Genomic DNA, 20,771 nt, shown 5'->3' on the forward strand with positions numbered 1-20,771 from the left:
CAACACTTACTTAACTTTTTCATGATAAAAAAGGGTTGTATAATGTGCATAATTTACCAAAAACACCAATAATTTTTCTAATGTACTAACCAAAAAGTTATAAAAAGTGCCTAGCCTACCAGAAACAACAATTTCCTACTGTACTCACCATTTAAGTTGACATCTTTGGCTTGCAGGAAGGGAGGAGGAGGAGAATGAAACGGAAGGTGGTTATTGCTTGGAAAGAGAGCCAAACAATGGTGTCCTTTCTATCCTTGGGAGAGGCTGTAGCCCACTAGGACCTGCTTCTGGCTCGTGAGGTCTCAACCTTTTCGGAAATAAAAACTGGTCTAAGGTTGTCTGTTTCTGTCTTTTCTTCAACACAGTTCTGTAGTATGACTTGCCATCGTCATTAAGCAAGTTAATGCAACGATTAGCTTTTTCTCTGTCTGAGTGGGTCTTCTCTACAAATGTTTGTAGCTCTGTCCATTTTTACAGGATGTCCTTTATTTCAGAAGAGGAAATTTGCTGCACTGATGCCGTACATATTAGCGAGATCGGGCACACGAACGCCACTCTCATATTTCCGCACAATTTCCTTCTTCGTTTCGATTGTGATCACTTTCTTTACCTTTGTTACCTTCTCTTCTAGCTTTTTTGGGGCCATTTTGATAGCAATTACCGAAATAAATTATATAAATCACTGCACTGACCCAAATTACGTCCACAAACACATGTATCTGGGCTTCCGACTGACACTTACGAACGCTCTCGGCTGTTTGTTTACAATCGCACAAGCGGATACACTTGACCGCATTCGGGTTGTAACTCAAAACAAAAATTTTGGTCGCAAACCAAGTTGTTCGCATGTCAGGCCGGTCATATATCGAGGGTCGACTGTAATTAGCAGCAAAAACAGGTCACTTATTAAGAAAAGGGTTAGAATGAAAACCTGCAGCCACTGGGACCCTCCAGGACCGGAGTTTAAGACCAGGGCCTTAGAGATACCATACAGTGGTAAAAAGCAAACAAATACTCATGTTTTTCTGTTGTTTGCAGCGTATTATTTCATCCACTAGATGGCAGCAGATTACTGTCCCACGAGTTATTCAGGCTTTATGCATTTCATTAGAAGCCTCACCAAGACTGACTCGGGTTTAGCTGTACTGGCAAAAAATTCCAAGCCCGAATCATGTTCTGGGTAAACACCAGGGAAGTAAGTGCACCCAAACCAGTGCAAATGACTGTCACATGGTAATTGTGCCTGAAAGTTTAGTACTGGGCTTTAAAACAACTTTAAAAAAAGCATCAAAAAAGGTATGAATAGAAAAGGAATGCACTTTTATATCAAAATCAGAAAGCTGATGCGACCGATGAAGTAGTAAAAATTATAAAGGAGGACAGACATACAGTGAGGATTGTGGCTCCTTTGACCATCACAGGATCACTGCAAAGGGATTTGTATGCCATACTGACTGGATGGATGGATAGATGAATAGATGGATAGACAGACGCACGCGCTTATACAGGCAGTAAAGATACAGTTAGTTAGTCTTTCCCGTGTCCCACAGGCAGTACACAGTCCCAAGCACAAAATACACAATAAAGCAGAGAAAAGAGAAAAAAAATTACATGCTAAATGATTTCAATCTTGCATGATGCCCTACAGAAGGGGTCCCCAACTCTGGTCCTGCAGGGCTGCAGGTTTTCATTCTAACCCTTTTCTTAATTAGTGACCTGTTTTTCCTGCTAATTGACTTCTTTTGAATATATTTTAATTACCTTGGTTTTTTTTTAGATTTGTTCCCCGGAATTTCTTTATCGTTCCTCTGAATTGCTTCATTTCTTTCCTTTAACAAAAATGAAACGTGAAGTGAGTCAGCCAACAGGGCCTCAAACTCCAACCAATTTCAGTCCAACCAGTTGCTTAATTAGGCTCTGATTCTTGTTTTTAATTGAACTCTTTCTTTAATTCCACAGCTTGTTGCTGCTCTCATTGTGAGATAGATAGATAGATAGATAGATAGATAGATAGATAGATAGATAGATAGATAGATAGATAGATAGATAGATAGATAGATAGATAGAGAAAGGCACTATATGACAGATAGACAGATAGAGTGAAAGGCACTATATAACAGACAGATAGATCGATATGATAGATCGATAGACATGATAGATCGATAGACGCACGCGCTTATACAGGCAGTAAACATACAGTTAGTTAGAGTTCCCCATGTCCCACAGGCAGTACACAGTCCCAAACACAAAACACACAATAAAGCATTCTCTCTCTCTTTCTCCACCACTCCTCCCTGACAACCTCGTCCTCCTCCTCGCGATTCTGGCTCCCAGAGCGGTGGCTGCTCACCCTTTTTATAGTTCACCCGGAAGTGCTTCAGATGCTTGACTGTTCCGGCTGCACTCCCGGGTGTGGTGACCACGCTGCCCATAGAGGCTCAGGAGTTCCAGCTGCAGCACCCCCTGGCGGTGTTTGCGGGACCCAACAGGGCTGCACCCCACTCCAATTCCCATGGAGCCCTGCGGGAAATCGAGGCACCATGACAACCCGGGGGGGGCCATCTAGCATCCAGTGGGAGGTATTGCACCGTCCATGGCTGCTCCCCCTGAACATACAACAAAGGGGCGTCCCGAGCGGTCATGGTCCCCGGCCGTACCCCACAATGCTTATTCTAAAATGTTATTGATTAGATCCTGCCAGGTTCTGAAAAGGTTTTGTAAGGTTTTTTTACCAATTTTAGATAAAATATAACATCAGTTTCCCACTGACTTAGAAGAGCAGAGTTAGGAATCTTCCAGTTGAGCAGATAAGTCTGCGTGCCAATGGTGTAGTTAATGCAATCACAGTTTGTTTGTCCTTCTCCACTTTAAGCCCCTCTGTGAGCCCACCAAACACAGATGTTAGTGGATTAGGCGGGATTGTGACATCCAAGGCTGTCTGAAAGGCATTTAAAGATTTTGGTCCCGAATGATGTTAATTTGGTGCAGGCCCAAAACATGTGGCCCAGTGAGGCTGGAACTTGACTGCAACGTTCGCAGGGTGGATCTCAAACTGGAAAAATTTTGGACCGTTTTAAATGAGACAGATGTGCTCGATATAAAATTTTAAGTTGAATAATTGTATGCTTTGCGCCATTTTCATACATGGTCCACCTAATTTTCAGGTACTCAAAAGTATTTGGATACACTAACCTAAACATAAATATAATGACCATTTTCGATACTTGGTTGAAAGTCCTTTCCAGTCAATGATGTAGCAAATGGTTGATCTGACCACTCCTGGTGTTTCTGCCGTCTCTCTGGTGGGTTTGTCTCTTTTCTCAGCCTAATGATGGCCTGTTTTTACCTGCATGGACGGCTCTTTAGACCTCATATTGAGAGTTCACAGCAACAGCTTCCATATGCAACATGCACACTTGCTTAATACTTAATAAAATAATGAGGGTCTTGCTCACACCTAGCTATGTAGCAGCTCGTCGGTAAATGGTCTAAATACTTTTCAGCTGCTGAAAATAGGGGGAGCATGTATAAAAATGGCTGTCATTCTTAGCATTCTGTTATACCCCTTGAATTAAAGCTGAAAGCCTACACTTCCATCAAGCAATGATTTCTTCATACAGAGCCAAATGTATGAAAACTGGGTCACTGTTCAAATACTTATGGACCTAATTGTAAATCCATTATATTAACAATAAATAATGCACATTATGAAAAAAAAAAAAAAACGAGACAAAACTTTTGGGCGACGAGACGTGATCTTTTGAAGAGAGAGGGAGAGGCACTTCAGAAAGACAAATTCACATTGCCAGTCACGTCATCTGACATCCACAGATCTGAAGAGAGACAGAGAGACACTTTCACATCACGTGAAATGAATAAGCGTAGAACAAAGAGCAGCTCAAAAAAAAAATGACATGCCCACGACTAAGTGAAGCAGAAAGAGTGGTGCCACAAAAAGAAACACAGAAGTGATGGAGAGAAAAGAATACAAATTCTGAAAAAAAAAGGAATGTACGCAAAGACTCAACGAAGAAAAAAGATCTGTGCATCAAAAAGACACCAAAAAGCGATGGACAGAAACAAATGCACCAAAAAGGCAAGAAAGAAAAATAATAATCTATATGCAAATTTGGAAAATAAGGAAAGTAATAATCAGTCCGGACCGAGTAAATTTGAAAAACGAGTAGGTCCAAACGAAAGACAATTATTAAAAGAGAAAGTTGAACTTCATAAACGACTAAGCGAAGAAGAAAGAGGAGTTTGGATCAGAAATAAAAGACAGAGAGAAAAAAAGACAAAGTAGAGCTACAAAAATGAGTAAGTGAAGAAGAAAGAGCAAACGGGGTCATAAATAAAAGACAAAGAGTAAAAGACAAAGTACAACTTCATAAATGACTCATAAGTGACTTCATAAATGATCGTCGCAAAGAAGGAAGAGCAGTGTGGCGAAAAGAGACACAAAAGCGTTGGAGAGAAAAGAATGCATAAAAGAACAATAAGAATCTATATGCAAATTCAGAAAATAAGGAAAGTAATAATCAGCCCAGAACAAGCAGAATAGAAAAACTCGACAAGAAAGGTAATGTAATACATATTTCGCGAATAACCTTAGATACAAAAGGAGATCTTGATATGTCATTCATATTAAAACGTTTACAGTTTCCCGTGAGAATAACTTTTGCAATGACAATTAACAAATCACAGGGACAAATCTTCGATTTATAAGAGAGACAGAAACGATATTCACTCACGGGAAGTTACATGTTGTATTATCACGATGTAAGAGCAAACAAGGAATCAAAATGCAATGCAATGTTAATTCCAAATATTGCTTTTACTGAAGTTTTACAGTAAATGTGAACATAATACGCATGTAAAAATTACCACGAAAAAAATTAATTTGTTTAAAATGTATTTCGGGTTAACCAAACCCATGGGTTGGCAAGCGAAGCGAGCAGGGGGCGGAGCCCCCAGTACTTTAAAAATAAGGAGGAATACATCCATTTTTAATTGAATTATGATAAAAGCATACACCCCAAAAAGGCCTGCACAACATTTTAAAGTGAATTACATTCACAAATGACATGCCCATAAATCAGGTATAGACATTTTGACTGAATCACAACCATCATTTTGTTTTTACCTTCTAAAATAAAGTTAAAGAAAAAAAAGACAGCAAGATCTTCTGAGAAAATCCTTCCATGACCTCTCTCAGTTTCTTGCCCTCAGAATCAAGTTTGTAGTCAGATGGTGAACAGAGATTATCTCAGCCTTCGGCTTAATCTTCCACATTAAGCCATGGTGTGTATATCCTATTTAAACAAATCCTAATCACTCTTGAAAAAGTACAAAGTGACTATGACATTTGAAAAGGGTAACGTTTCATATATTCCGCAGCAGGATTTTTAATATGTTTAAATTTCCAATTCCTTTTGCTCCTTTTTTTGTTTTTGGTGGTTTAAGGATGTGGTGAGAAAAGACATACAGGTGGTGTGTGACTCTGAGCAAGATGCGGAGGACAGGAAAATATGGAAACAGATGATAATTGACTGTGGCGACCCCTAATGGGAGAAGCCGAAAGAAGAAGAAGATTTAAACTTGTGTGTGGCTATTAAAGATGCTGGGTTACACAACACACACATGGTGTGGATGGCAAACCTACTGATGTCACTTTTAGGCTGGACAACGCAGCTTTGGGTCAGTTTTGGGCGTAAGCACTTTTAACAGAATACTGACCAAGCCTCAGAGGCCCCCCATCATGGAAGCTCCACCTGGTTGACACCCTAACATTTGGTCTGAATCCCTGTACAAAGTACACGTCAACGACAATGGTGATACTGAATAAGTACCGTATATACTCATGTACAAGTCGGGTCTTGAAACCCGAAAAAAACAGACCCCGACTTATACGCCCGTTCAAAAATGCGACACTTAATTTTTTACATCTTCTTGCCTCCTCCAGTCTTGCATCATTTTCTCAGACACATCGAATTTTGTTGCAGCAGTGCACTTCCCAATTTCTTTCGCTACTTCAATGACGTTTAATTTAAAACCAGCTTCCTATTTTCTTCTGATCGAACGCTCCATCGTAGATAAGGGATGCTCTTACGATAAAGGTTTATGAGGGTGGGGGGGAAAAAAAACAAAACACACAAATTAGTACAAACGTCGCTTCACAATAGTTTGGATATTACCGCGTGGTCACATAGGCACAATAGAGAGAGTGGTTAGGCGCACACGCTGATAGAGCGCATTGCCTCACCCACATACAGTGGGTACAGAAAGTATTCAGACCCCTTCAATTCTTCACTCTTTGTTATATTGTAGCCATTTCCTAAAATCATTTAAATTAATTTTTTCCCTCATTAATGTACACACAGCACCCCATATTGACAGACAAAAAAGAATTTTTGAAATTGTTGCAGATTTATTAAAAAAGAAAAACTGAAATATCACCTGGTCCTAAGTATTCAGACCCTTTGCTCAGTATTTAGTAGAAGCCCCCTTTTGAGCTCATACAGCCATGAGTCTTCTTGGGAAAGAGGCAACAAGTTTTTCACACCTGGATTTGGGGATCCTCTGCCATTCCTCCTTGCAGATCCTCTCCAGTTCTGTCAGGTTGGATGGTAAACGTTGGTGGACAGCCATTTTTAGGTCTCTCCAGAGATGCTCAATTGGGTTTAAGTCAGGGCTCTGGCTGGGCCATTCAAGAACAGTCACAGAGTTGTTGTGAAGCCACTCCTTCGTTATTTTAGCTGTGTGCTTAGGGTCATTGTCTTGTTGGAAGGTAAACCTTCGGCCCAGTCTGAGGTCCTTAGCACTCTGGAGAAGGTTTTTGTCCAGGATATCCCTGTACTTGGCGCATTCATCTTTCCCTCGATTGCAACCAGTCGTCCTGTCCCTGCAGCTGAAAATCCCCCCCACAGCATGATGCTGCCACCGCCATGCTTCACTGTGGGGACTGTATTGGACAAGTGATGAGCAGTGCCTGGTTGTCTCCACACATACCGCTTAGAATTAAGGCCAAAAAGTTCTATCTTGGTCTCACCACCATCTCAAAGTCCTTCAGGTGTCTTTTAGCAAACTCCATGCGGGCTGTCATGTGTCTTGCACTGAGGAGAGGCTTCCGACAGGCCACTCTGCCATAAAGCCCTGACTGGTGGAGGGCTGCAGTGATGGTTGACTTTCTACAACTTTCTCCCATCTCCTGACTGCATCTCTGGAGCTCAGCCAAAGTGATCTTTGGGTTCTTCTTTACCTCTCTCACCAAGGCTCTTCTCCCCCGGTAGCTCAGCTTGGCCGGACGGCCAGCTCTGGGAAGGGTTCTGGTCGTCCCAAACGTCTTCCATTTAAGGATTATGGAGGCCACTGTGCTCTTGGGAACCTTAAGTGCAGCAGAAATTTTTTTGTAACCTTGGCCAGATCTGTGCCTTGCCACAATTCTGTCTCTGAGCTCTTCAGGCAGTTCCTTTGACCTCATGATTCTCATTTGCTCTGACATGCATTGTGAGCTGTAAGGTCTTATATAGACAGGTGTGTGGCTTTCCTAATCAAGTCCAATCAGTATAATCAAACACAGCTGGACTCAAATGAAGGCGATCTCAAGGATGATCAGAAGAAATGGAAAGCACCAGAGTTAAATATATGAGTGTCACAGCAAAGGGTCTGAATACTTAGGACCATGTGATATTTCAGCTTTTCTTTTTTAATAAATCTGCAACAATTTCAAATATTCTTTTTTGTCTGTCAATATGGGGTGCTGTGTGTACATTAATGAGGGAAAAAATTAATTTAAATGATTTTAACAAATGGCTGCAATATAACAAAGAGTGAAAAATTGAAGGGGGTCTGAATACTCTCCGTACCCACTGTAGAAAAAAAAAGGCAGTGTGCTCCATGGTTACTCTCTCAGGTGGGCGTTAGCATATCATAATCTCTTGGCGTGAGTTTTCTGCATTCAACTCATACGATCGACATTATACAATAAAATCAAGTTCCGACTTATCCGTGCGTATATACGCCATTATATTTTCAAGTATACAATAATTAAATTATATATTTAGATTGGCTTTCTTCTGCATTCTAAATTTCAGTCTTAGGGTTCTGTTGTGTGTGTGCATCTGCATGTCTAACTATAATAATAATTATTAAATCAATTTATACAGTGCTTTTCTAACTTATGGGACACATGTGCAGGCAATGTGCTGTACTGTAACACTGAGGGAAGTTCCTGGAGTTTATGCCACACCTCCTCTCACTTTAATTATTAAATAAATAAATAAAACTAAATCTGGTAGACGAAGATGCGAAAAGAAGTCAGTAGGCCAATTCAGAGACAGCAGGGTGTGAGTTACAATGAACATCTCTTATCTTCTTAGGTGCCGCAGAACACCCAAATGACTCACCATATTGTCACTTACTCTACTTAAGCTGAGCACTGTTGTCAACCTACAACATCCTAGGCTTGGCACCGTTCTCAGTTAACAAACTGTACTTTTGCTCTTCTTTTTAAATCCTTTTTTTACTCATGTAAAGTATCACACAACTTTAGGAAAAGAAAAAACAAAAGACATATGTAGGTGAGGAAATCTGTCACGTCTCTAACATGCTACAGCTTAACAGTTGTGAACTCAATGGTGTCAAATTGAGATGCTGTGATCAATCAGACAATTTTCACTAAAAAAAAAAGATTTGATTGGTAAGTTGGCCGATCACAAACACTGACCTTTTCAGCCCTTGTTTTTCGAGGCTTTATGGTAATTTAGTTGTAGTGCTCCTTTAAGTGAGGTATTACGATAGTTGGGCCAGTGCACGTGTTAACAAAGAGCAGCCAGTCGGGGCTTGTTTTATAAGCGAGCGAGAGACGACTGGAATTTTAGCCTTTATATTAAAAAAGTGGAGCAATAAACTAAGAAAAGGGAATCGGGGAAGTAGTCCTGTCAGTTTGGACAGGAAGCTTGAGTGAGAGTGCAGCAGCTTACGTTATCGTTTCTTTTTACAATTGAAAAAGACGGGTTTTAAATTTCTGCTTAGTTAACATTTGTCTTGTTAGCTTAACTGAAAAATGCACCTTTTACTTATAAACCTGTGAATCATGTTAGTCCTGTGCCTTCTTCAGAAACAACTTATGAATATTTGATACCTTTGCGACTTTTTTAAAGATTTGTACTGTGTTTATTATTTGTTACTGTGTGTCATACAGTATATGTTTTGGTAAGAAACAAGTACTAAATTATTAAACTAATAATCAATATTTATAATCATGCCTCAAGAATTACAAATGTCTATCTGAAACAATGAAGAAAAAAAAAAACACACCTGTATAAATATAGTAAATGTATACTTTAAAAGTAAAAAACCTGTTGTGCAATTAATGATTTAAAATGTTTAAAACATATATGTGCAGGTATAATTACATTTAAATAGTGATTAATTGCCAATGCCAATTCATTGATTATGTGAGTGTGTAAGATACATAATTAATTGTTTCTCCCTTTCTAGCTATCAATATGCAAACCATATCACAGACACTCACTTCTATATATATTTATCTTATATATAAACGTCTACGCATGGAACTGTGTCTGTGTGTCTCTGTCTGTCCGACCCAGACGTGAAAGGTGGAGTTGGGGTAAAGGCTCTGCCTCCGAGGAAACAGAAAACTCGCTTGGCCGCTAATAACATGAGCACGCCAGAAAAAACAAAACCTCAGAAGAAAGACAACGTCACTTAGCTGTTAACATCGGTAAAATGGTATCCCTTTTACTTTTCCTCCCGCCACTAATATGCAAGCGATGTGAGCACGTTGGCAAAACGAATCCCCAGAGTAGTTCCTTTCAATTACCTGACATCTCTACATTTCAATTTTTTTCTGACGATTTCAATAGTTTCTAAAAACCCTGACTTTTTACAGCATGGGCTTACACAGCTAATATATATATTTACAGTAAGATGGACGCTGTATAGTGCCCGACCCAACACAGATTGAGACGGAGGTACGTGTAAAATAAAACAAATGTTTATTTTTCTTTGCCTGTGGGCTACGCAGTCCCAAGCACAGTACACAAATACACACAAAGCACTTTCTTCTCCTTGGGACCACCACTCCTCCCAAGCAACCTTGTCTTCCGCCACCCGACTCTGGCCGCTGAGTGGTGGTTGCTGGCTCCTTTTATAGTTCACCCGGAAGTGCTCCAGGTGCTTGATCACTGAGTTCCGGCTGCACTTCCGGGTGTGGCTCAGGAGTCCCAAACAGAGCACCCCCTGGTGGTGCCTGAGGGACCCAACAGGGCTGCACCCAACTCCAATTCCCATGGAGCCCTGTGGGAGACCGAGGCACCACTCCAACCCAGGGGGATGGCCATCTAGCGTCCAGGGGAGGTATTGCACTGCCCAGGGCTCATCCCCTTGAATATAGTGTGCAGGGGTGGCCCGGCTGGGCATGGACTCCGGCCGGCTGCCACACAATATATATATACATATATATATATATATATATATATATATATATATATATATATATATATATATATATATATATATATATATATATATATATATATATATATAGTTAGACAAATGGTGAAAACTATTTTTTTTTTAATTCAGCCTTGTTTCAGAACATTACAGAAAAAAATTCAACAATGTGACAGCTTGTAATTATGAGAAGCATTTTATTTCCTTTTATACCATACGTATTATCAATAAATATTTTTGTACGTATATTATTTGTATGCTTTTCTTAAATCAGAGAAACGTTCTACGCGGCTTCAACTAAGAATTCATTTACTGTTTTATTTTGACAACAGTTGCAACAACTTGTATAGTTTCCATTTTTTTTTTTACCTCCGATAGCTACTAATGAAAGCAAACAGATCACCAGTACGAGTTCATGAACCACCAGCAGACTACATGCATGGGTAGGAAGTTGATGTTGCATGCTACTTGAGTGGATGGGCAATTCTGCATCTGCCAGTTCACCTGGGCGCACACAGAAACCTCCACAGTAGCAAACTTTTTCTGCTTTGTGAAGTATTCCAGCTGCTTGAGTGCAATTGGAAGGCAACCAGTGCATAATAATCTCACTCCTCCTAATGTGTATAGTCATACCAGACAAGTTAAGTGATCTTACTAACCTTAAAAGTATAAAACACAAGCATGGAAAGCAAACAGTTATCTAGATATGAATGAATTTCCTGGTGCCATTTAAACTGTTATGCACAAAGCAAATCCACTTGTCGTCAGTATTAGCCCGACACTAAACCAACTTTACAGCTGCATTATCTGCGGATTTAAATGATTTACTATTTCACGGACACCGTAATCTACCATCAGAGCACCACATTCCATTCGTACCCATGATGGCCTTTCAATGTAATAAAGTTTGCCTTTCACTTCCGTTATTAACTAACATTTGTCATAACTATGGCCAGACATGCACAAGCAAAGAACAAATTCATTAATTGATTTGTTTAGGTTATGTCAACTGGCAACTATAAACTGTCGCAGTGTGTGAATCTGGGATGTGTTTTGTTTGTTTGTGTGAGTGATCCTTGTGATGGACTAGAGTCCTCTCCAGGTCAGCCTTCTGTCCAGTCCTGGTAGGGATGGGACATTTGACACAAAGCTTGTGTTGCTTTAATGAAGCCCACCATTTTGAAGCAGTGTATCAAAGCTTCATTACCAACTGACTGATGATATCTGAAGCCTCGACCGTCATTGAAGCACCGGTAGCAATCTTACTGCTTCAAAGCTGTGCACTTGTCCCTCATATAATGAAAGGGACTGAAATTACTGGCCGTATATTATTCTCAGATGATACTGAATTAAATATGGAGTCTACAAGTGTGGAACTTGATATCAGATATAAAATTAAATACAATGATATACTATTTTCCTGTACTGGACCTTGTGTGCCATTATTACTGTAGGCACATTTTCTATGTCCCCATATCTGTGCTCAGTTCTACAAACATATTCCCTAAACCTTGTTATGATTCTCTTTGCTCCCAAGTTTAATTATTTCCCAAACACTAATGAGAAAACGCTCACTATTGTTACATAATTACTCATTAATAATTTTAATCTTAATGTTTCATAATTTTATATTAATAATGTTACTCGGTCTACATATTTCCATCTACGTAATATCAGTCGTTTACGTCCATCTCTTTCCGCTACCAGCACTGCTATTCTTGTTCATGCTCTGGTTACATCTCGTATTGATTACTGCAATTCTATCCTTTGGTTTACAAAGCCTTAAATAATCTGCTCCATCGTATATATCTGAATGTCTGACACCTTATATTCCAAATCGTAACCTCAGATCCTCAAATGAGTGTCTCCTTAGAATTCCAAGAGCAAAACTTAAAAGAAGTGGTGAGGCGGGCGGCCTTCTGCTGTTATGCACCTAAAATCTGGAATAGCCTGCCAATAGGAATTCACCATGCCAATACAGTGGCGCTCACTGCTAAAAAAACATTACTTTAACATGGCCTTCTGATAAATTCACCTTCATTTAATCCTGATACTCTGTATATTCAATTCATTATAATAACTATTCATGGTGGCTCTAAAATCCGTACTAACCCCCTACTCTCTCGTCGGTTTCTTTTCCCCGTTTTCAGTGGTGGCGATCTGTGCCATCACCATCTAATCAAAGCACCATGATGTTCCTACATTGATGGATTAAAAGCCAGATGTCTGCATGACCATTGTCATCAAGTCCTTCCAAGAGAACCCTAAATACAAAGAGGACTGTTTTATTTATGTGAGGTAGAATGCCCAGAGGGGACTGGGCTGTCCCGTGGCCTGGAACGCCCTGCAGATTTTATTTTTCTCTCCAGCCGTCTGGATTTTTGTTTTTGTTTTTTCTCTCCTCCTTGGCCATCGGACCTTACTCTTATTCTATGTTAGTGTCCTATTCTAATTCTTACTTTGTCTTTTATTTCTCTTTTCTTCATCATGCAAAGCACTTTGAGCTACATTATTTTTATGAAAATGTGCTAAATAAATACATGTTGTCGTTGTCTGTGGTCTTCCTCACAAACTCATTTACAAATTTCAATGGGTTCAGAATGCTGTAGCTTGTATTTTGACCAGAACTCCTTCTACAGAACATATTACTCCAGTCCTTCAGTAGCTTCACTGACTCCCTGTTAAATACCGCATTGATTTGAAGATTCTGCTTATTACTTATAAGACCCTTCATAATCTGGCACCTCCTTGTCTTTCTGATCTTCTTCAAATCTCCATTCCTTCTCGTATCCTTAGGTCTTATTATACTATCTCTGCTCGCGTGACTTGCATGGGGTTTAGAGCTTTCAGTCGACTGGCTCCCCACCCTCTGGAAGTCTCTCTCACAAGACATTCATAATATCGACTCTCTTCCCATCTTTAAATCTCATCTGAAAACAGAAGCTGGCTTATTCTGTCTGATAATTTCAGCGGACACATTTAATTTTATTATTGTATTTATTCTGGTTTTATTGTACTGTAATTTAATTTTATGTTGTGACTGTTGTTATTAATGTGCTCTGTAAGATGCCAAAAATAAATTATTATTATTATAATTTCACAGCAAAAATCCCTTGGAGTGAAAAAGCTGTCACATAATTATGAGTCAATGATGGCATACAATACATGGATCAACTCACAGAGTGTAAATGGATTCTTGTTGGCACGTCTACTGTGACAGCCTGAGGAAGGGCCGCCAACACAATCAGTTGGCATTTCGACATATAAATGAGCAGCTTTGGTACCAGCTGCTAGAGAGGCTTGTCAACGTCCCAAATGAATTCCATGCAGTACGGCAACAGTGACTGCCCTTCAAAGAGCGAGTTGCCAAAAAAAAGAGCAAATTGAAGTGCAAAGAAACACACTGTCACTCAGCGCAGGTGGGCACTGGTACAATGTTACAATAAACATAAGGGCAGCAAATTTCACCTTTAGGACAGCATATTTAATCATTACATCATTGTAGAAAATTGCACGTTTATTCCGTCATATGATCAAAACGAACAACAATAATAAGATTGATATTAAAATGAACACTACAGTGTTTATAACATTTTGGTGCACACTATGCAGTCAGCAGGGGTTTGTATGTGCACTTTGATTTACCCGCTGGCAATGACTTCAGGATGCGGCAAAAGAACTCAGGAAGAAGCTCCATCCGTCCATTACTAAATCCAAGAAACACTTCTGTCTCCTTTTCCTTTTACTCTGTACATCTCAGGCCATAAATACGGCACCAGGTCAAGTCACTTGCAGAACTTCTCAGATGACTCTGCGCTCATGAGTTGTACCGATAAAGGGGATGAGACAGGGGAGAGCAGTCAAGGAGAGAACCTTGTGTCTCTCTATTATAATATAAAAAGTATCCTGAGAGATACTTTGACGTCACGTGAGACGAGACTTTATGCCAAGAGATTTAACTACGTCCTGGGGCCGGAAATAAAAGACAAAGAGTAGATGACAGAGTAGAAAGTCGTGAAGAATTCAAAAACGTTGGAGCGATACACATGCAGAGCAGGTTAGAGATTAGGAAAGTACTAAAATTCAAAAGTCTCCAAAAATTATAGTAGAGCGCTAATTATTACTCGGTGAAATAACGAAACAGCAAAAAGAGATCGAATATATTGTTCGGCTTTAAACTTTAAGTCGGAGACTTGTAGATCGTCTAATTTCTGTTGCCATCAGGGAAAAAGTAGTGTTTCTTCCCAATGAAGAAGCTTATCCACGAGAATTAAAAGACTTGTTGTTTGGTGAAAGTGAAATCCACATACGCGAGGGGCAGAGATGCGAAGTGGCTGGCGCGTAGCACAGGCCGGGGAGGTTGGCGAGCGAAGCCCCCTAGTTTCAGACAAAGAGTATCGTCTGAGATTCAACATTAAAAAAACAAGTAACAGGTGATTGACATTCACTGCACCAAAGAGCTTCTATCTCCGGTCATTATTCCAGGAGTGGATGTAGAGATGGTGCACATTAATGACGAGTTGGACTAGTCTTAGAATACAGAGGAACTACTGAAGAATGGGCAGAGAAGGCTATTTTTCCTTAGGAGACTGTGTTCCTTTAATGTGAGTAGTGACATCCTCCTTCACATCTTCTATAAATCCGTGATGGCCAATGCGATTTTTCTATGCTGTGGAGACCTGGGCTGTTAACATCACTATAAGAGAGGCCCACCAAATCAACAGGCTAATTACAAGGGCAGGCTGAGTTACAAGATGCACTCTGGACCCCAACCTGAGGTCGTAGCGAAGGAGAGAAAACAAAATTAAGTGCCATTACGAGCAACGCTGCACATCCTCTCTGTGAAACACAGAAATGTGTCAAGAAACGCGACTGGGGCTCCTTTAAACCAACAGCAATACGTTAACATAACGCCTCCCGGGAGCTGCCAAGTTAGAACTTTTCATTCCTTTAGAAATGTTTGTTCTTAAATTAATTCCAGTGTGTGTTCAGACCAAAGTGCGTATTTGTTGACTTGTCTGCCTATTTATGTATTTTTTAATAAGTTTCTGTAAAAAGCCACCCTTGAGGACAAAAAGTTCCATCTATTCATCCAGGAGAAATCGGCTTTACCCCAAAGTCAAGTCAAGATGGGGAGCATGCAATGGTACAACGCGTTGCCTCACCCACAACACAACCAGACAGCTTGGGATCCTGGTTGGCAACCCCCTCAGGCAGACCTGCGGTCCAGTCCCGTCCACCGGAAATGACCCTCTATCTGCCGCAGCCAGGTGTTACGTGGGCAAACCCCTTGGCCTGGTCCAGCCACATGGGTCCCCAACAATGAGGATCATACAAGCTGGATCGCCCTCGGGGAAACACGCCACATGGCCGTAGTACCGTAACTGAAGCTCCCTCACAATGCAAGTAATGCGCCTCATTCGGGACCCCATGAGCAACACAAAGTCAAACCAACAGTACCCAAGGATTTTCCAGAGAGACAGACACAGTACCAAAGGAGTCCAGTCTTCGTCTCAGGTCACTAGATAGTGTCCATGTCTCACAACCATAGAGCAAGACAGGAACCACCAGGACTCTAAAGTCTTGGACCTTCGTCCTTTTGCATAGATATCAGGAGCGCCACACACCCCTTTCCAGGGACCTCATTAAACTCCCCTCCCCGCCCATGTACTCACCAGAGACATGAATGTCACTGCCAAGGTAAGTAAATCTCTCAACAAGGTCGACACTCTCTCCACAAACAGACACACTGCTGATGGCCGTGCCCAAGAGGTCATTAAAGGCCTGGCTCTTTGGTCAGGACACTCACAAGTCCAGACACTGAGACTCCTCACTCAGTCTCTCGAGCTCCCCGACCAGAGCCTCCATTGACTCCACGAAGATCACAGCATCGTCAGCAAAGTCAAGATCCGTGACTCTTTCTTCCACCAACAGATGCCTCACAGCCACTGGACCAAACGACCTTAACCCCCCAGCCACCCTGAAATGCATTGAGATGGTTCTTAAACCTACTGTCTGAACTCAGTCCATTGAGGGCCACGGTGTATGCACAGCCCTCGATCGCACCTGAATGTTACTTATGTTTTCTGACTTGCTAGTCTACAATAGCATACTTTCCATGAAGGTGAGTAAGCCAAGTCTTGCCGCGGAACTGCTATATTTGCTTTCAGTTCTCAATTCTTATACCATAATTAGCTCTGCTATTCACTACCTAGACTGGCTGCTGCTGTGACATCGTTTATCTCCCATTAACAGATACTAGTAACTCATGTAATCATTACTTGTGTGCGATTTCTTAGGTATAACACCTAACAGAGGCAAATGTTGCTCTACTTCTTGCAACTTTATGAATGTGCAGCACGGTCCTTGTTGGTTGAAAATTAGAAGTAAACGAATGTCACTGACTAGCCGTATGAAATCGAGCCGTTACGATGCTCTCAGCGCGTCGCCAGACGTCAAATCAGCGTTTCAAGATCTCACTTTCATAAAAAATACTGAAGCGACTAGATCTATAATGCTAAGAACAACAATAAGGAAAGAGTACTTACGCCATGGACGCAAAAGACACGAAGCTCGGCAAGCCATTGTGAACTGAACTCACAAAACTGCGTTTATCGGAGAGACGCTTGTTAAAAGACACCTGAGTGCCTGTGTGCGGCCATGATGTCTGTGTCACAACCCCGGAAACGGAAGCTCATACTGCGCTGTCGTCCTCGCCCCCATAGACATAGAATTACTAGACGCCGCATGACCAGCAGCATTGTACGTCAACGTCGCCGCCATATTGCGAGTGGCACAGCTGTGGAGTGAAGTAATGGATAAAGATGCCACACGCATGTGCTGCTTGGGTTTGAACAAACCGCTGTACGCTCCAAACCAGGTCCCGGGGGATTACATTTCATAGGTAAATAAAATTAAACAACATTAGTAAAATTAAAACAAGAGAATGATGCATCAAAAAGCAGTAATTAGCAAACAAAGATAACTCTCAGTAACAGTGCAAAATTCACAATTGGTATGCCAGTTTGAAAAGATAAGTTTTGAGGGCAGTTTTAAACTTTGTTACTGAATCGAGCTGACGTATATGAGAGGGAAGAGAATTCCCGAGTTGAGGCGCACTATGAGAAGACGCTCGAGCTCCCAGAGCACTGAGTTTGATGTGTGGTACAAAAGCAGATGAGGATCTGAGTGAGCGAGAGGAGTGCAAGTCTGGAGGAGATCAGTGAGGAAGTGGAGAGCTTTAAATATTAAGAGTGGGATTTAGTATTGTAATCTGTAGTTAGGGGGGGCACGGTGGCGTAGTAGGTAGCGCTGCTTCCTCGCAGTTAGTAGACCCGGGTTCGCTTCCCGGGTCCTCCCTGCGTGGTGTTTGCATGTTCTCCCTGTGTCTGTGTGGGTTTCCTCCCACAGACCAGAGACATACAGGTTAGGTGCATTGGTGCTTCTAAATTGTCCCTAGAGTGTGCTTGGTATGTGGGTGTGTGTGCCCTGCAGTGGGCTGGGATTGACTCGAGCAGACCCCCATGACCCTGTAGTTAGGATATAGCGGGTTGGATAATGGATGAATGGATTCTGTAGTTAACAGGGAGCCAGTGAAGTTTAGAGAGAATCGGTGTGATATGTTCAGTGGATTTAGAACAGCAGGTTATTATCCTGGCAGCAGAATTTTGAAGAAGTTGTAAGCAATGGATACGTTTTTGTGGGATAAAAGATAGAATAGCGTTACAGTCATCTATACGTGAGGTGACTCGGGCATTAACCAATACTTCAGTACTGTGTTACGTAAGAACAGGAGGAACTCTAGAAATGTTTCGGAGATGGAAGAAGGCAGTCAGAGAAATGTTACTTATATGGGAGGAATTATTTTATTTATTAATTGCCATTATTAGTGTATAAATGGATATAAAGAATTGCATTTGAACAATTCACCAAAATCAGTTTTATGTAAATGATACTGTTTTAAACGTTATTGTTTTTTCATTAGAAAACCCGGTTTCCATGTCTACCTGTATTACTTTAAATGGCACTTTTGCCACTCGCAATAAGGCTGACGTATCATGTAGACTGGGCAACATCGTGAATGCGGCATCTACCTATATACTGTATGTCTGTGCTTGCCCACCCCCCTGGAAATATTGCAAGGCAAAGAATACGTTTCTGGGCACTCAAAGTCTCCTGGGTTTGTCAGCCTCACAACACCAAAGGTACAAATCTAACAACAGTGCACAGAAATTATCAAAGGACTACATTCTTAAATTTTCAGATTGAGCCTTTACTCTAGAAAAATGATAGGCGGGTATTTGTACTGGGTAGCAGGGTGGCGCACAAGTTACTGCCACTGATCAGGCCCTTTAGACTTGCAGGGCCGCAGTAGCTGCAGGTTTTCATGCTAACCCTTTTCTTAATTGATGACCAGTTTTTGCTGCTAATTAACTCCTTTTCGTTTCATTTGAATCGACTTGTTTTCCCCCTGAATTTATTCAGCCTTCCTCTCAATTTCTTAATTTCTTTCCTTAAATGCCACCCAAACTGAAATGAAACGTGAAGTGAGTGAGCCAACAGAAGACCAACTAAGTGAGGGCCTCAAACTCCAACCAGTTGCTTAATCAGGTGCCGGTTCTTGTTGTTAATTAAACGTGCAATAGCAGACATTTCTGGAATTGTTAATTTTCTGTTTTCTAAGAGCTCTGTTACAATGTTTTGTGGACCTAATCAGATCAGCATTCCTGAGACCTCCACCCTTTTTATTTTCAGATATTATATTTTATTTTTAGAATACTGAGGTGGGTTGGCACCCTGCCCGGGATTGGTTCCTGCCTTGTGCCCTGTGTTGGCTGGGACTGGATCCAGCAGACCCCCGTGACCCTGTGTTCGGATTCACCGTGTTGGAAAATGGATGGATTTTTAAAATAACCTTTATTATAAACATAACAAGAGGAAAATCAACATAACAATATACACAGTCAAATGATAAAAAGGCAAATTTCAGAATAAACAAAAGAGTCACACATCAGACTGTCACTACTCCCCCTTTACACTCCTCCTACTCCACACATTAATAAGAACATGATGTTAATGCCCACCACTACTGTCTTGTCATTCCCAGTTGAGCACCAGTTCACCCCCCTCCACAGCACACAGTACCTGTTTGGTCCCGCACATGTCGCTGAACATTTCTAAGTTGTTTGTTAGCTCGTGGCACATGAATTCGAGTTTCAGTCAAACTTTGAAGAGCAACAGAGCGTCGGTCCCCATGAGGTTTTTCTCTTTATTTCTCCTCGTTTTTAAGATTGCCAACTTGACTTGCCCTAAGTGGAAATTCCCAATAACACATGTATTCCTATTTTTTTGATTATATTTAATTCCAAAGATAAAGCAAACTTTTGAGAACTCAATCCCAAAATCAATAAGAAGAAACTCTAAGGACATGAACAACGGACTCAGCCGTTCACAGTGAATGAAGAGGTGAAAGATGGTCTCCCTCGTGTCACAGAACGGGCACTGGTCAGTCTCTGAAGCTTTAATTGTATTCAGAAATGAGTTTGTGGCTGAGGCCGAGTGTGTTATCCTCCACTGCAGATCCCCAAGTCTTTTCTGCAACAGGAGTTTATAGAAAGCTCTCCATGATGGTGTGACGTTCTCGGAGACCTGCAGTTCTTTCCTCCACTGTGTATCTGGCAACTCTTTCAATCTGATTATAAAATGTCTCTTTGACACACAGTTTATACAGTTCTTTTTTATCAGGCGGTTCAAAATCTTTCTTCAACCAGAGTACCAAACTTGAGAAGGTGTCCAAGTCTGTCAGTGTGGTCAGTGACATTTGGCCTCACGATAACGGCGGGCGATGCCATCTCTGCCTCTGGTGTCCCCTCACCTGTGAAGTACTCGGCACACAGAGACCTCCGCAGTGCTGTTTTTACCTGACTGAGAAAAAGTTCAACCAGACACACTGATCTGATCCCCTGGACCGCCGCTAGGGTGGGCAGGGGTGTGCCAGCACCTCATGTTTGTATCAATTAAATGTCTTATTTTCAAAATTCCTTTGTTTTAAAGAATTGAAACAAAAGATTCAGAAAGCAATAACGGACAGTCTAAAAGACAATTCCAGAATAAAGGTTCCTCCATGAACCTAAAAAATACTCTCCAGATTTAGTCTGGTTCTCCTGAGCTTTCTGTGCCAGACCTGAAGTGCGGATTGATATTATATGATGGACACAGTTTGCTGGTCGTGTTTTGGCTCATTTTGTATCTCACTATTGTTTGGCTGCTAATTAAGGGAAAAGAAACAATTAAGG

General features: G+C 41.1%; 1 protein-coding gene across 3 annotated transcripts in view; it reads right to left on the reverse strand.

Moving 5' to 3' along the window:
- The window catches only part of mrpl39 (mitochondrial ribosomal protein L39), a 92,144-nt gene extending 74,972 nt beyond the window's left edge, over window positions 1-17,172 (reverse strand). For all 3 annotated transcript variants that reach the window (XM_039743394.1, XM_039743398.1, XM_039743403.1), the window contains exon 1: window positions 17,025-17,172. In XM_039743394.1, coding sequence (XP_039599328.1) covers window positions 17,025-17,061 — 37 coding nt within the window. In that variant the 5' untranslated portion in view covers window positions 17,062-17,172. The remainder of the gene's footprint in view (window positions 1-17,024) is intronic.
- Window positions 17,173-20,771: the final 3,599 nt, after the last annotated feature.

The sequence above is a fragment of the Polypterus senegalus genome, chromosome 2 (genome assembly GCF_016835505.1).
Source record: "Polypterus senegalus isolate Bchr_013 chromosome 2, ASM1683550v1, whole genome shotgun sequence".
NCBI classification, from domain to species: domain Eukaryota; kingdom Metazoa; phylum Chordata; class Cladistia; order Polypteriformes; family Polypteridae; genus Polypterus; species Polypterus senegalus.